The sequence below is a fragment of the Ruditapes philippinarum genome, unplaced genomic scaffold (assembly GCF_026571515.1).
Source record: "Ruditapes philippinarum isolate M1 unplaced genomic scaffold, ASM2657151v2 ctg1717_1_1_1_1, whole genome shotgun sequence".
Classification (NCBI taxonomy): domain Eukaryota; kingdom Metazoa; phylum Mollusca; class Bivalvia; order Venerida; family Veneridae; genus Ruditapes; species Ruditapes philippinarum.
Genome location: NW_026854300.1, coordinates 3324 through 22166, shown reverse-complemented (window position 1 = coordinate 22166; position 18843 = coordinate 3324). Strand labels below are relative to the sequence as shown.

Here is an 18843-nt window from a genome sequence, read left to right as displayed (position 1 = left end):
TATATATTGTTTATTGATTTGACTGCTGTTATGTGTAAACGGTAAGGTATCCATGTGTTTTACTTGGAAAAATATTCACAATTGAAAATTAACAAACATATGCTAACAGTTAATTATACTTTATATTATACTTTATATTAATATCTATATTTAAATTCTAAAAAATACATTTTAACATTACAAGGAACATAAACCTGAAAATGAAGAGGAAATAACTCCGTTATATATCTGGCCCACCAGAAGAATACCAATTTTATATTACAAACAATATTACCCCAAAATAAGTGTCTATATACATGTATTCTTTATGTATAATAAAGAAAATTGCCACTTTTATTTTTTTTTAATGTCAAACAAGAAATGTCCATCTGAATGTCAATAAAAGATGTTCCTCTCTATATGTCAAACAAACAATCCTCTTTTTCTGTGTCCAACACACATAAATGTCAACTAAGTCATTCCTTTTTCTATGTCAAACAAGCAATGCTCCTCCGTGTCAAAAAACAGTGTTCCCCACTATGTCAAACAAGAAACACTCCTTTATTTTAAGAACAAGCAATCTTCTTATTCAGGTCAAAAAGCAATGCTTCACTCAATGTCAAACAATTATTGGTCCGCTTCATGCCAAACAAGCAATGCTCCACTTCATGACAAGCAAGCAATGCTCCATTTTATGTCAAATAATAAGTGTTTCACTTCTTGTGAAACAATCATTGCTCCTCTTCATGTCAAATAAGCAATGTACCACTTCATGTCAAACAAGCAGTGCTCCACTTCATGTCAAAATAAGCAAAGCCTCTCTCCATATCAAGCAAGCAGTCCGCTTAGAACGTTTCATAAATTGCTTTGCTGAGTGAAAAACACATTTACATTTAATAACATACACTGTATATTTCGTCAATTTAAAGTTTTCATTCAAATTGCCACATAGTTATCAAGGGTATATAAACTTTTCATCTAAAACATCACAAAAACAAACAACAAACATTCAAAACAAAACGATTAAAACTTCACATTTTCTTAATTCGGTTGTCAGGTCGTTGCTTAGGAAAGTCAATTTTCTGCATGTTAATTACACCATTTACCGGAAATTAATGACGCTTTACAATGAATGCACGCGCAGATCAACATTACGCAATATATTCAAAATTTTGCTCTTTAATAACGCTACAGTACGCTTCAGAAGATCTAAAATAAAAGTCAGATTGAGAATTACAAATTTACATAACAGGTACATTTTAGTTTAATAAAAACAAATGTATATTACACTATCCTGTCGGAAGTTAACAATTCACTTCCGGCTTTGTTATAACTTGTACACATTAAATAAGTTATTTAATAAGTTATATTCAAAGCGCACAACTCTGCTGTACAACAACTGGCCATCGATACCGCGACATATATTTTAACACCAGTTTCATATATAAAAAAAAACAAATATCCACGGAAACGCATACTATAAAAACGTGTATAAGTTATTGCCAAAAGCGTCTTTCAAAATATTTGGAATATAGATGTCAAGAACCGTGTAGAGAACTATCATAATGCTCCAAGGCTGTCGTCATGATATTCTGAAATGAAAAAAGAAGAGAAAAACAACCATAAAAAAACAGTGTTTAGTTAAACAAAATTAAGCGTCTGTGAAATGATAATATATTTTGAATTTGCTTTACCAAAAAAGCCCCACTTAAATATTTTCATGAACGAGGGCTACGGATCATTTGCATTTGTACCATTTTGTAATATGAGAAAGATTATGAACAGATTGGGGGTTTTCTGTATGAACATCGAACATGTCTTTATGGCACATTTATTATCGTCTTATGTATAAATTTTAATTTTAACTTTCAAAATAAATAATTACTTGTCCTTTAACGAAAACTGAAAAAAGACGTCAATACAAATGGTCAAAGGATGTTTTCTTGTTTTGCTCTGTAACCCGTAATTTCTTAAATGGACTTGTCCAGCTTCCATTTTTAGAAATGACCATTACCAATTTTAGGATTATCCAGAATAAAATTTGAATGTGGCCACTCATTTGGCCAATAGACAATTATTATAATCAATCTGCACCGGTGTGTATTGGTGTGCATGTTGGCCGTTGGTGTTTTTGTTTAATATCAAGCGGATATCTTTTCAAAATGCGCATAAAAGCAAAATTTTAAAGAATAATGGTACTAAAATGCACACAAGTTTGCCACGAGAAAAGAAACCCATTTTATATTAGAACGCTACCTGGTTAAATGATATTTTACCGAGTAGTACTGTCTCGTTATATGAAGTGTGCCAGAAGGTTTTTTTCCCCTTAATTTACTTGAAAACAGATTTAATACAAGCTCTACGGTACAGAGCAACTCCTTCAGAAAACAAAGATGTTGGCTGTTGCTTAAAGGGATTGCTCTACAGAGGTTAACTTTAAATATTGTGAAGGTTTTTTGTTAGAAGAACTGTTCAGTTTTGTTATCACTTTGAAAATGATTTTTCATCAAAGACATACAAAAGTAACATGCCTGAATTCAGTGCGTAAATCAATCCTCTTTCGGAAATACATACATCTGGACCAATCAAAATGCTTCTTATATTCGTTATGGCAAATCAAGATACTTACTTCTAGATTTTCTTTTAGCTTGTAGGCTAGGATATACTCTGTTATCAGTTATTTGTGACGTTTCTGGTTCCGGAAAATCTGCAGGGTCATGGAACCGAAATCTATTTTCAAAATCTGAAAGAATATCATTTTCAAGATGAATATAAAATAACTTGTGTACTATATACAATAGGTACAAGTCATTCAATTGCGGGTAATTCTACTATTATTCTGATGTATTTTTTTCATGTAATAAAAGCCACCTTTACACTTTAAAGTGATGTTAATAAATGAAAATTTTATCAAAAAATAAAACAGTTTACTTGTATGAGTTAAGTTTTTTTATGATTCTTAGACATGTTTGAAGTGCAAATGTTACCCCTGCAAGCTTTAGAAATACAAACGTGTTATCACTAAACGTTACAAGAAGAATATTGAGCCGTGTCACGACAAAACCAACATAATGGGTTTGCGACCAGCATGGATCCAGACCAGCCTGCCCATCCGTGCAGTCTGATCAGGATCCATGCTGTCGCTAAAAAACCCTATTACAAATAGAGAAACTGATAGCGAACAGCAAGGATCCTGATCAGACTGCGCGGATGCGCAGGCTGGTCTTGATCCATGCTGGTCGCAAACTCACTATATTAGTTTTGTCGTGACATGGCTCATTAATGATTGTCTGTATTCACCTAGTTATTTTTCGTGGAATAGGGTTCATATGCTTCTAATATTGTTATAGAATTTCAAAAATTGTCATAGATCGTTTATATAGATAGAAGTTTTATTAAAATTAAATTTGGATTATTTTCAGCAAAGTTTGTATATTCATGTCTACGCAAAGTTCGTGAAAACAATTATTTCTGTATGAGCGGTATTCCGAGGGTTCCGGGTTCGAGGCCCAGCCAGACTGCACGTTTTTCTCGCCCTGTAACAGTTGCTATATGACCAAGAATATGGTCAGTATTACTGAAAAGTCATCGGAAAGTTTTTGAAACCAAAATCAATTAGTTTTGACACATAATTTTAATGAACAAGCCATACGCTCTGATAATTTGATTCATGAAGATGTGATATGATAATATATAAAATAAAATATATATTACAACTTGCCTTCAAACGAATGTGCTGACCGTAGCTGACCTTTAGGAGGTCTGCTAGGGACCGGTGCATGCCCAGAATCTGCAAAATATATAATGAGTAATATATATAAGACATTAAAATTTTGTTGAACTTTCCGTTAATGTCAACGACTAGTATAAATTAAACTTTGTGCACGCCTGTATTTTATTAAATCCGAACGATTGAACATAAATTTAAGCGATGCATGTATTTTCATCCTCGTAACTTGTTGATATTGTATGCGGAAACACGCTCCAGGTAACGGTTTATTGCAAGTCGATTAAAGCAATTGAAATTGATAATGTTGAAAATATCAGAACACCTTTGATAATTAACAAGAGACAATTTAAATAGAATAAATGTAATAAAGTGTAAAAATTATCTGATCTGCATTTTGCATATCTAATCAAAGAGTACAGAAAAAAAAAGAATTACACAAACCTATCGATGAGTTGGAGCTAACGGATGTTTTGGGGGGTCTGGCTGGTGGCAGCTCTGGTGGGACGTCTGGAAAGAAAAAGAGACAATTTACCGCTTAAGTATACATTTCAGTACCTGAATTTCTACATGAAAAAGTTTATAAGTTAGACATGATAATGCACAAATTATTTGATGATATATAATTTGTATTAGCCTTAAATAAAAAAAATGTTTATTATTGTTGAACTATTTTCATTTTATTGACATTGTACATAAATACTACTGTACATGGAAACAGTCTTTGATATAAGAACTGATGTTTCAAATATATATAGCGATAAGAAAATATACGATCAATTCTGTCGTTAATTTACATATAAAAAAGGAGATCGATCATTCTACAGGTGAGTTGGATACAGTTTTTGCCGGTTGTTTGTGAATTAGCGTCCCTGTCATTCCGTGCTATGTAATGCAATGAAAGACAAGTGCCGCGTGTTTGACTTATCTCTGTTAACCCCAAGAAAGTTCCCTTAACTTGACGAAATAAGATATATGGCTTTTAAAAACAGGTGGTCAGATTTTATAGAGATGTTTTTACTGTTGAGGTCAAAAAAATAACGTGGGTAAATGTAATACTGTACGTGTTAATATCACACGTGTCATAATAATACAACGCGTGCGATAATCACGTGACACCCTTTCAATAGTAATGAGTTGTGTACCTTGTGTAGACCGCTGCCTTGGCAATGTGTGTGCGGAACGCTGGCCTGTTGCATCTAAATATAGAAACAAAAAACATAAAAAATCAAACAACATAAATTTTTTCTCAAAAGTTGTCTATGAAAATTTTATATAAAAGTTCAAATACAACTTATTTTTACTCAAAACCCATTCCTTTGTGTTGTCAATGAAAATTTCCGTCTTAATTTAGCTTGTCTCACATTCACGAAGTAGAATTAGTATTGCAAAAAGGAAAAAGAGAGAAAAAGCTGATCGTCGTATGTTTTCTAATACGATTGATAATGTCAATTATTTTTCGTTTTATAAAAGTTGTGTTGTTGACCTGCAGTCACGAAAAGTAATCATAGCCTTTACCCAGGCAAGAGGCAAGCCTGCAAGCTCGGCTTTTTACGGTCAGTTTTATAATTTTAAGCTTGGTAAATCCATTTAAATATATATAGATCAAATTCAGAAATAAATCACAGTCAATACAAAGTCTCAAATGACTCGTAGTATAGTAACAACTTGAAGTTTTTATTTCAAAAGTCTTAAATCTAGATTTTTTTTATTTTTATTATAACAATTTCACTATAAGTCTGAGCAGGATCCATGCTGTTCGCTTACATACTCTATAACAAGTAGAGAAACTGATAGCGAACAACATGGATCCTGATCAGGCTGCACGGATTCGCAGGCTGGTCTGGATCCATGCTGGTCGCAAACCCATTATATTGGTTTTGCCATGACACGGCTCAAATGTAGCACTAAATGTGAAATAATGTGTCTCAAAAGTAACAGAATGTATAAACAAACTAGTATTTTGTCTTCCATATAAAAATACTAAATCACTTTATACATGTAATTGTACTAATCACCAAAAGGCAACAGGAGAAAAAGATGGCGCAGCTTATTGGCCTAGAGGAATTTTTTATGAAACTATAAAAGTACACTGAAAATACATGTAAAAAGCTGTTAAGAGCATTTCTGGGACATAATTGGCCTTTATATATTTCCCTGCTGAATAAACATAATGGGGCATGTCATTCTTTTGAATTTGAATTTGATTTAAGCATATTTGTTTTGCCAAACATTAAATATGCATAGTGTCAGTTACATTGCAGTGGTCGATAATAATTAAAGCTACATTAAATAAATATGTTAAAATATTTTTGCCGTCGGCCTAAAAACCAAGCATTCTACAGTTTCATTAACCTTTTTAACAGTATCGTTGTAAATCTCATAAAAAATTGTTCATAAATTAGAATTTTAAATGGAAAACCCCACGGTAACACTAAAGTTCGTATACGAATTTTAATATGCAAATGAAGACTATAATCAGCTAATGTATGCACTAAGTCACGGTGTTATAGTTGCTATCCGGAACACAGCAAATATAAGATTTTCTTGTGCAAACACACTTTTACCGTTTAAGCTTCACGGTACACTAGGCCTGTGGTTCAGAAAAAATAATCATCTCATAAAAAAGATTAAATTTGTATGAAAATATCCGTTACAATGCGGAAATATACCGTTAAATTAGGACTGCTACTTATAGTCATGTTTGTTGATTTAATATTGATGTACGGATGATCTGAAGGCGGAGTTTCTCATTCAAACAGATATTGTACTTCCGAATTCGCCACAATGAGGTTGCACATTTGTATGCTCATTAAACTCATTTTGGTTGTCTAGGCACCAAAATAAGATCTGGAGTCGATATGAAACCCGATTTATTAATGAAATGTCGCTAATTCTTTTTTTATGAAATTTATTTAATGTAACTTTAAGTTTGTATGAATATTTGGATGGCTTACTTGTCTCTCGTTGACTAAGCTGCTTTCTGACTGGCATACGTTCAACTGGTGGTGGTGGTGGGCTGGTCTCTGCGGAAAAATATGTGAAATAGTTCTATATTTTTATTTTATCAATTTATATTCTATATCCTCTTTAAGGTTTTACTATATAAGACTGTCTGTGCATGATCGGTAGAATATTTGTTTGCATAAACTTGATGAAAAATCATACCAATGTACATAAATTGAAAAAAATGGTGTTGGTCAACTTGAAGGACTATCCCCTTTTTTGACATTTTTGTATTGTTCCTATAAAGCGGATGGCACATACATGAACTTGGCTCTACAACAAGTCGAATAATTTCTTGTATTGTCAGGGGTTCTCGTATTATCGAGACATGCTTAAAACTCGAAAAAAAGTATCTTCGTTGTAGCCATGAATTATTTATGTCATTGTTCAGATTTAAATGCGAGAAAAGCAAATAATAATAATAATAATAATAATAATAATAACAATAATAATAATGATAATAATAATAATAACAATAATAACAAGCAATTATCATAGTATTGCAAGCAATCCATAAGTCCCCTACCGGTTAGAACCCCATCAACATTCTGAAGGGCCATTGGCCATTCACTAATGTTTCAATTTTCTCTATTTTAAGTAAACTTGTTGGAAAAGTTCTTTAAAAGTGATCACAGGAAACAGTTTTTATGAACAGACAGACAGACGGACTGAAGGACACTCTGAAGTTAATATTTGAAACATCCCTGTTACCAAAATATAACATTTTAAAAGCAAAATTCTTAAAGAGGAGATAACTCTTGAATTAAAGATGCAATTTCATAAAAATTTTCAGCTCTTTTTGACTAATCACAAATATTGTTATATTTGCCATGTTTTAAGCCTATTTGTTGCCAAGGCAACTGATATTTTTTCAAAATAGGAAGAACAGATAAGACATGCATCATCTCAAGACTGCTATCTACCCATATGTCAAGTTTCATAAAAATATTTCCAGTACTTTTTGAGTTATCACTGGATTCAGTTTATGTGTAAAATTTGCCATATTTTCAGTCTATGTGTTGCCATAGCAACCAGAATTCTCAACATAGGAAGAAAAGAAAAAGACATGCATAATCTCAAGACTGCCATCTACCCATATGTCAAGTTTCATAAAAATATTTCCAGTACTTTTTGCTTTATCACTGGATCCAGTTTATGTGTCAAATTTGCCATATTTTCAGCCTATTTGTTGCCATAGCAACCAGAATTTTCAACATAGGAAGAAAAGAAAAAGACGTGCATAATCCCAAGACTGCCATCTACCCATATGTCAAGTTTCATAAAAATATTTCCAGTACTTTTTGCTTTATCACTGGATCCAGTTTATGTGTCAAATTTGCCATATTTTCAGCCTATTTGTTGCCATAGCAACCAGAATTTTCAACATAGGAAGAAAAGAAAAAGACGTGCATAATCCCAAGACTGCCATCTACCCATATGTCAAGTTTCATAAAAATATTTCCAGTACGTTTTGCTTTATCACTGGATCCAGTTTATGTGTCAAATTTGCCATATTTTCAGCCTATTTGTTGCCATAGCAACCAGAATTTTCAACATAGGAAGAAAAGAAAAAGACGTGCATAATCCCAAGACTGCCATCTACCCATATGTCAAGTTTCATAAAAATATTTCCAGTACTTTTTGCGTTATCACTGGATCCAGTTTATGTGTAAAATTTGCCACATTTTCAGCCTATTTGTTGCCATAGCAACCAGAATTTTCAACATAGGAAGAAAAGAAAAAGACGTGCATAATCTCCGTACTGCCATCTATCCATATACCAAGTTTCATAAAAATATTTTCAGTACTTTTCAAGTTATCGCGGGATCCAGTTTTGTGGACGGACGGACTGACGGACTGACAGACAGACGGACGGACAGACGGACAGACGGACGGAGGGTAAACCTAAAGTCCCCTCCGGTAAACCGGTAACTCTTGAATTAAAGATGCAATTTCATAAAAATTTTCAGCTCTTTTTGACTAATCACAAATATTGTTATATTTGCCATGTTTTAAGCCTATTTGTTGCCAAGGCAACTGATATTTTTTCAAAATAGGAAGAACAGATAAGACATGCATAATCTCAAGACTGCTATCTACCCATATGTCAAGTTTCATAAAAATATTTCCAGTACTTTTTGAGTTATCACTGGATTCAGTTTATGTGTAAAATTTGCCATATTTTCAGTCTATGTGTTGCCATAGCAACCAGAATTTTCAACATAGGAAGAAAAGAAAAAGACATGCATAATCTCAAGACTGCCATCTACCCATATGTCAAGTTTCATAAAAATATTTCCAGTACTTTTTGCTTTATCACTGGATCCAGTTTATGTGTCAAATTTGCCATATTTTCAGCCTATTTGTTGCCATAGCAACCAGAATTTTCAACATAGGAAGAAAAGAAAAAGACGTGCATAATCCCAAGACTGCCATCTACCCATATGTCAAGTTTCATAAAAATATTTCCAGTACTTTTTGCTTTATCACTGGATCCAGTTTATGTGTCAAATTTGCCATATTTTCAGCCTATTTGTTGCCATAGCAACCAGAATTTTCAACATAGGAAGAAAAGAAAAAGACGTGCATAATCCCAAGACTGCCATCTACCCATATGTCAAGTTTCATAAAAATATTTCCAGTACTTTTTGCGTTATCACTGGATCCAGTTTATGTGTAAAATTTGCCATATTTTCAGCCTATTTGTTGCCATAGCAACCAGAATTTTCAACATAGGAAGAAAAGAAAAAGACGTGCATAATCTCCATACTGCCATCTATCCATATACCAAGTTTCATAAAAATATTTTCAGTACTTTTCAAGTTATCGCGGGATCCAGTTTTGTGGACGGACGGACTGACGGACTGACAGACAGACGGACGGACAGACAGACGGACGGAGGGTAAACCTAAAGTCCCCTCCGGTAAACCGGTAGGGGACTAAAAATAGTTCCTGTAGTTAATCCAGGGAAAATGTTTTGAAAATATCTACTTTAATTAACAAACACAAGTAGTTCCTAAGACAATTGATCTTAAACACTTATTTAAATGTGGCACCAATAGATTGAAGTGCTGTATATATGGTATAAAATCATCACATAGCTACCAGTCTTCAGCAAATTATCAAATTCCCAGTTCATACGAGAAAATACTTAGTTCATAAAGAGTTACAACAAATCTTCGAACTGTTAATCATTTGTTAAGTTCATCCACACCAGTCCCACGATTATAAATAGGAGAAAATAGGATATAGGCAAAAGTGACATCTCTTTCACAGAAATTATTAAAACTTTGCATGTTCTTAAAATATGATAACAGAAGCATTTTAAAAGCGAAGGGGGGGGGGTATCTGTTTGTCTTAAAACAATGTAGCAAACGCCATTGATATATATATTACAATAACATTATAAAACTGTTATATAATATGCAAGAACATTAATTGTTGCTAGCCGGTAAAATTGTCGTCAATTATTTACTGTTACTGTAAAACTTTAAAAAAAACCCATTAAAATTTGATTTTCAATGTATTACTTATATAGCAAATATTTACCATATTGGGGCGGAGGTCTTGTCGGAGGTCGGGATGAAGGTGGGGGCGGTGGTAGAGGATCGTCTGCCGCTAAAAATATATAAAATAAAATACTAAGGAGCTTTGAGCCTGTTCGCAAAAAAAGACGACCAGATAAAGTATCGTCAAAACTTAAATCAAGCATAAATATGGTAAGAAGAACTTCAATAGATTGACAAGAAACTTGAATCAGTGTGGTGAGATGTAATCATGTCATTGTGGCAAGCATTTTTCATAATTTAAAAGAATAACTTTTTGTGGAATACAAAAAATCATGATATTTCACTTAATAACTTGTAAACAATCTTTCTATTAATAAGCAATTATTTAAACTACTGTATAGATAAACGCTTCTCAAATATTGTTTTATGACAGAAAATCAATAAAGTGTCAAGGTAAAATATAGCTATTATAATTTAAAGAACGTGCACTCTTAGATAAGAAAATTAAAAACAAAAAAAAAGTAGCTAATTCCTAAGTTTTTTGATGATTAGGGTTTGTTTTACTTATATCACCATGATAATATAATTGTGTCCTCTTGTTCCGTTATTACCTGCTTTAGGTTGTCTTTGGCGTGACTGTTGAGCTGAATGCGCATGCGCATGACTTTGTTGATGCGCGTTGCTATGATGATTTGATTCACTTTGTGATCTTCCAATGTGAGCTGCCCGTTGTGGGTCAGAATATGCCTTCGCTGTGTTTCTATCCACAAAAGCTGAAACATATGAGCTGCGTCATGACAAAACCATCATAATGGGTTTGCGACCAGCATGGATCCAGACCAGCCTGCGCATCCGCGCAGTCTGATCAGTATCCATGCTGTTCGCTATCAGTTTGTCTACTTGTTATAGGGTTTGTAAGCGAACAGCATGGATCCTGATCATACTGCGCGGATGCGCAGGCTGGTCTGGATCCATGCTGGTCGCAAACCCATTATGTTAGTTTTGTCGTGACGCGGGTCATATGACATTTTTTTTTTACTTTTTAACCCATATTGTCGCCATTGATTGTTGCTTGCAACCAACAAGTATAATGCAGAACAAGGCCATCCTTCGCAGCCATACAGTCGGACCAATTGTTATTATTTAACGTGAATTACTCTTCTTGTTAATATTCTATTTCAACTTAAGTATTCTTGGTACGTTAAGTATTTTGTACTAATAGTATTTAATTGTACTTTTGTACATGAAAATCGCAACTTTATATCATTATATTTATGTATAATTGTAACGTATATACATAAGAGTTTGACTACAATTTAGCATTACATTGTATCTGGAGTCCTCACTTCAATGGCTAAATTAGTCCGCATTTAATAGATAAACACAAAGTACATAGATGCTTTTGTCAGCCGATTCATTTTTTTTTCTTCATTTTTTTTAAAAGAATAGAATACGGGATAAAGATAGCTTATCAAAAAATAAATATCAATGTAAATTCATTCACAAACGCTTTGCTCGGACACAATACGAGTAAAAGGGATGTGTATTATACTTCTTTGTAAAGTAAATAAGGCTCTAATCCTTTTTCATTCGTGTATCTAATTATTGTTAATGTATTAACAACATGATGTACTTGTATCATTGTTTTTTTAAACTAATACTTCTTATTCGAAGTTTGACGGAAAGGGCCGAGAAGATGCGAATGACTCTATTATATAATTATGTATGTCAAAATCACAGACGATACGAGTTACTCACAATTTGTTTCAAACGCCTTTCTCCTTAAAGGATGGTCCCTCGAGGGTAGAGGGGGTGCGGTATCGCTGGCTTGACTGTGTCCTTGAAAGCCTATTCGAACATGAGCTGGGGTATTTGGTGTTGGTAACGAGGGTCTACGAGGTGACGTCATCACTGTTGCCATCACGTGTCAACTTAAACTGAAACAAACCAAATGACATAATTACTCTAAGGCTCTTAATATTTTCGCAACTGCATTTGTATGTCATTTGTTAAGAATGTGCTTAATAAACGGATTTGAATTAGGATGCATTTATAAAAAATATTAATATTTTATGTTTTCATCCTACCAACAACCCTTCCACCATTGCAACTCCACCTGGCCGTTTCACCTACCCAACCTTTCACATCACTTAAACACATGCTTCAATATGCTATTTATTATTTTGTAATTGGCTATGTATACTTTGTTAATTTACCTATCTTTCTTCATTCATTTTAACAATATTAAACCGGTGTCCATCTTTCAGTCTGGACAAAACCATTTATCATTTTTAGGGAGCATTCCGAAATATATGGTGACCCGATCTAGCGAACAATACCAGTGCAGATCATATGATCAAAGGCACTTGGTTTCGGGATTAAAACCCCTGTGGGAGGTTTGTAGAACTCAAATTTGATTTAATGTAACGCCATTTTCCCGATGTTACTAATTTTTTGTCTGCACTGGTCGCAGTGATAGAATCAGTTGCAGCTAGCAGGCCATGGGTTAAAGGCGGTTCATTTTCAAAAGTACAATCGGAACATCTCGGCTAATATCTTATCCGAAGTTTGACGGAGAGGGCCGAGATGATGCGATTGTCCAAAAGCATTGTTTGATATATAAATCTAATACTATCTATTTCTTGTATCATAGTTTGAGGACCTTTCTGTTGAAAAAGTCAGAGTTAAATCGTATACATATACATGCACAGTGCGGTAACTGGAGTGCAGGTATCAGTTACCCGCACTCCAGATAATGCCCGTTGATTGGTTCATTTTTGCTGGGGTTTACTTATTGTGACGGAAGGGAAAGGGAAAAGGGCAGAACTATCATATTCAAATGCTCGTTTATTGGTTAATTTTCTCTGGGGTTTCGTATTATGACAACAGGGAACGTGCTGTCATGTTTGACTATGATACAAAAGAGAAAGAACACCAAAAACACTCGGCAATCTGATTTATACTCGGGGGCTACGCCCCCTCGTACAAATCAGATAGCCTCGTGTTTCGGTGCTCTTTCTATTACAATGAATCACTTATTCATGTAATATGATAAGAAATGATATCATAGATATTCCTAGTTGTTTTTGTATCTACCCATATTGTGTATACCGTGGCAAACTATCTTGTTTTGTATAATACAAATATGAATTACTGAAAATATATAATATGCGCACCGTAGGTTTATATGCCGCTGCGACAAGAGTTTATGATATACAAACTTTCTAGAGCATGCAACTTGCAAATTAAGATAGACAGATAATTTAAATGACGAATTTGGGAAAATGGGTGTCTATGAATATTCATGCATGTAGTTATTGTTGTTTTTTGTTGTTTTCATCATATTTTTGTTGTTGTTGTCTGTTTTATTTTCGGGGGGATGTTTTTGTTTTTTTTTGTTTTTTTTTTGTTTTTTTTTAGGGGGGGGGGGGGTTGCTCGTTCTTTATGTCATTTGATATTTTGTCATTGTCGTTCTATACACACCGTTTGCCCCAAAAAACGTGGATTATTTTTGAAGAAAACCAAACTCTTATACGTAAAGAAAAGTGTCATCTGCATGTAGAGAAAGAAAGCAATTGGGTAATAAATTTCCCCTCAATTTTATTGTTGCTTATTTTTGACAATCGAGTTATTGTCACAAAGCGTTTCATTTAAAGATTTTGAACTAAAAATTAATCATTCAAGAGTGAGTGGTTTTCCGGGTTTTTTTTAACAAATTAAATATCATTATACACCTTTGTAAATCTGTAAATTACATTTGTGTGCTCAGCAATAATCAACAAAAAAAACTGCAGATTAAACGAAATGTTGATGAGACTCCAATGAGGTCCAAAACCTATAAAAAACATAAATTTCGAATTTCTTGCATAGATCAACCGGAGATTTTGGAGAATTTAATACAGAAAGGTATGCAAAATATAATTAAGAAATATACTCACAATTAAAATAATCATTCTGGAAAAACGGAATGAGGGAATATTTTGAAATTTCGCAAACAAGTTATTGGTCTAGACCTACACTATATGGCACATCAATATCGAAAAGTGATTTCTAGTCATGTCATGTAAAAAAACCTTTATTTTTTTTATATTTCTTCATCCTCATTTAGCTTGGGCTTATTTAACGATCACCTATGTTTGAGTACTAGCATCAATGTTTTTCTTTCATATTATTGCATTGATTTCACAAGTTATGCTGTATGATGATATACTATGTACAGATAAAGCAATAAAGATTCTGTTCTTTTGATGTTAAAGTATTTACAAATAAGGGTTTATCCCTTTATAAGTTCAAATATCTATGTTTATTCTATAATGGGTTAAAGCTGGTGTAATAATGAAGAAAAAACAACAACAAATAATGTGTCAGCCTAACTACCTAAGTTATACAAAAGGTGTTTAATTAATCTTTAACAATAAGTGTTCTATATTTCAACCGTACAATTAACCTGCATTAACAATATCAAATCATATCTATGGCGTCCAATAAGTGACATTACAACAATCGTGATTGTATGTGGCATTGCAAATAGTGTGGGAATTTTGTGTTGTGTAAAAACCAAAACAAATGCAATTTTTTAAGAATTTCGGCTGAAACATATCTATTTTATCGAGTTAGAATTCTAGGAGGTCAATACAATATTTCTTTTTATTTAATAAGTGGATTGAACTAAAGAAAGAAATCAAAGAAAGAAAATAATTACAAAGATACAATTAAGTGTAAAGTTATAAAGTAGGGTGAACTGCGGAATGGCGCCTTTTATTATTATTTTGTCGCCCTTGGATCAAGTGGCCAGTATTTTTCATAATTTGTACGCTCATGTTCTATAATAAATTACTGATAGAATTTACGATATAATTAACAAACATAAGGAAATACATAAGGAAATACATGTCCTTGAATATTTATGAATGTGTTGTTAATACATTAAGGGTCAGTGAAAAGACAATAGGGTGATATAATAATTACAAGTGGGAAGTACTCCTATTTATAGCCATGATTTGAAAGTACATGTATGTAATATCAAATTGTTATTGTAATATGTAATAAACTAACCAGATTTATGTTTTCAACAAATGCGTTTAACTTTCTACGTTTAGTTTGCTTAGTGTAGGTTTACGATTAATGAGCGTAACTACGCTTACGATTGGTTTGTATATACGAGGGCTGTTCAATAAATACGCGGAAAAGTGTCGCTATTTCCTTATTTTCCAAGTTAGCTGAATAAAACTTATACCGTAATAGAGACAAACATATTTTGAAAATATACAGCAAATATTGCCGGTCTGGCATGAATCATATGTAAACAAACGGTCGTTATGGTAACCACATGTAGCGATTACCGGCCCACTTTTGTTCATTCTCGTATATGTTAGGATTAATGTGCATCGTTGGCTTATATACGCATACGATTAGTGGGCGAAGATAAGGTTACAATTGGTGTAGGACACGTGGGCGTAAAAAAAGTTTACGATTAGTGGACGTATAAACGCTTACGATTAGTGGGCGAATATAAGCTTACAATTGATGTGCGAAAATAAGTTTAGGACACGTGTGCGTAAAAACGCTCACGATTAGTGGGCATATAAACGTTTACGATTAGTTGGCGTATATAGTCTTACAATTAGTGGGCGTACAATTGCTTACGATAAGTGTATGTGTATTTATGTTTACATTTAGTGTGCATATTAACGTTGACAATTAATGGGCGTGTAAACGTTTACGATTAGCGGGAGTGTAAACGTTTACGATAAGTGAACGTGTATACATTTATGATAAACGCACGTGTATACGTTAACAACAAGTGAACCTTTATACGTTTACATTCAGTGAGCGTATATACGTTTTCAATCAGTGAGAGCATAGACGTTTACGATTGGTGTTGATGTTATGCACATATATGTTTACAATAAGTGGTGTTTAAAATGCTTGCGATTTGTGGGCGTATATACGTTTACAATTTATAAGACATACATAATTATGTTAACAAATTATAATGACTGTATAAACGTTTTAAATTAGTTCGGGTACATTCGTTTACGACTTGAGCTCGTATATATGTTTACGTATGTACGTTAATGAATGATGTGCTTATATAATTATGCTTACTACTATAGTACGTTAATAATGATTAGTAGGTAGAGCTGGGACATTTTTGTCCCAGGGTAGAGGTAGACTATATTTCGCATTTCTATTAGAAGGTAGTCATTTTAGTCTACTTCCAGGGGGTGGGAGACGAGTGGTGCGGTGTATATCCAATCTTGGACTATCAAACTCGTTCTTTTTACGCACAGGAGAACATTTATTTAAAAACCCTATATTAAGTGTCAAAACGAACGCTAAAATGAATTTCTTTGGATTAAAAAAGCCACCGGATTCGCTCTTGATAATGTTATTGCTCTTGAATAGCTAAATGTTATCATAATGAGCGCTTCGTTGATATTGAATCAAATCTGCATTAAGCAGATGCTTTATGAATTACTATTTTAAACATTAGATTTATACTTAAACTTTGTAGTTCGTGGGAAATAATATGCGTGCAATGTAAATAAAAATGAATAAAGGAAGTATAAATATACCATACAACGTGACCTTGTCAATTCTCAAAATGAACTTTAAAACATAAGTACAATTAAATATACCGGTATTTGATTATCAAGTTAATATAATCAATCATATACAATACAATCATAACACGTATTGAACTTATCTTCTTGTTCAATACAGATATTCAATACATTGTAAAATATGACACACTTTTAGGCGTAATATAAATACAATCGATATTATCGGCTCTTTCCGTCAAACTTCGGATTATGAATAACAGCTTGGATGTTCCGATTGATATAAATATTGATAAAGAATGAAATATCGATCTCTCCAAGTACCCGGATTAATTCGTGGAGCATAAAATTCATATAGTGTACTATTTCAATTTTTTTTTCAAGTTCTTAAATTGAATTCAAATGTCATGATATAATGAAAAGTATTATCGTTCGATAAATAAAATAAGTGGATTTGTCCATATTTCAGTCTGGACAAGACCATTTATTCTTTTAGGGGAGAGGTGGTGGCCGGGGGAGTTGCAAAATTATCTAAGAATTTGGAAAATTGCAGTGTATGTTCTCGTTCATATTAGCCTCAACTTAAATCAATATGAGTTTTATTTTTATATATTTCGAAACATTTAATGTCTCGAAACCGAAACCTAAATAATGGCTAGTTAAATAACATTATTCTTCTTCAATTTTACATGTTATAAGTCAGTTTGGTTGTTGTTAGTTACTACTGCTGTTGTTGTTGCTGCTGCTGCTGCTGCTACGGCGGTTATTGTTGTTGATAATAATCAAATAAAGATTTGCAATGTGACCTCTTCCTAAATAAATCGTTGAATAGCAACCTTGACGTAAACATTAATTATTATAAAAACAAGATAACGGATGTAATGAAACCTGTTTTAATTTATATATCGCAATAAAATTGGCTACACCTAAAACATGTGTATTTAACCAGGTATAGACCTACATTTCTCATTCACCACTGTCTATGTGCATGTTATGCAAATAAACTTTCAATTTAAACATACGATGAATTGAGAATATATACCTACTGTATACATGTCTCAAGCAAACTGTCGGATACCTTAACACCAGATACACATATATAGAGGTAGATAAACTTTACTGATACATACCCCTAAGAAACTAACTGTTGAAATCCAAATATATATATATATGTATATATATACTGGTATACATAAAATATCTTGATACATACCCTCAAGAATTTGTTAAAAACCAAATATATATACTAGCTGGTATACATAAAATATCTTGATACATACCCTCCAGAATTTGTTAAAAACCAAATATATATACTGGTATACATAAAATATCGTGATACATACCCTCAAGAATTTGTTAAAATCCAAATATACATATATCTGTAAACATGAAATATACAGCTATATAAACCAAAAAAGAAAACGTTAAAATCCAAACATAAATACATATGTATTTATAGTACAAATATACGGATACTTACTCCGAGAAATTGTTAAAATCCCTATGTTATATACCTTTTTAACTACCATGGAGTGGATAAGTAACTTACTACACACTTACCTTATATAATATCACACATATTATCCATCTCTTAATATAATAACAAATCATTCACTTCTCATTCTTTAAAACGAATTAACTCAAGTATAACCGTGCGCTTCTATATAGTATACAGATCAAGTACATCGACAACCTTCTTTATTCTTAAAACACCCGGAAGTTTTATACATCCAGATTTTGTTTTTATCATGTATATACTCGGCGTTTCGTTGATAAAAGTTTATACAATAATCTATTTTTTTTACTGAAGGGAAAGCGGAAGTAGTCGGGGTTATTTTTTTTCTCTTGTGAATAATTGAAAAAGTAAAACTTAATTGCTTTAAGTTAACCCGTGATCTAATTTATTGGTATTACTAATACGCTCTCAAAATAAGTACACTTTAGAGTTTAAGTGTGAATGACATAGGTTAAGTTTTAAATAAAGATATATTTTATGAAACAAACAACAAAAATCTCTATATACGAGAAGTTTAACGCACAATTAATCATAGCATTGTT

The 18843-nt window shown here is 32.8% G+C and overlaps 1 protein-coding gene across 1 annotated transcript; it reads right to left on the bottom strand.

Annotated features, from left to right (window-relative positions):
• Positions 1 to 328: 328 nt before the first annotated feature.
• Positions 329 to 18568, bottom strand: LOC132739733 (WAS/WASL-interacting protein family member 3-like). The gene is made up of 10 exons (XM_060727521.1): positions 18346 to 18568; positions 11980 to 12158; positions 10833 to 10994; positions 10262 to 10330; positions 6664 to 6732; positions 4852 to 4905; positions 4151 to 4216; positions 3701 to 3769; positions 2609 to 2722; positions 329 to 1571 (listed from the first exon to the last, which is right to left on the bottom strand). The coding sequence occupies exons 2-10, from the start codon at positions 12140 to 12142 to the stop codon at positions 1540 to 1542; spliced, it is 798 nt and encodes a 265-aa protein (XP_060583504.1). The 5' UTR covers positions 12143 to 12158; positions 18346 to 18568; the 3' UTR covers positions 329 to 1539.
• Positions 18569 to 18843: the final 275 nt, after the last annotated feature.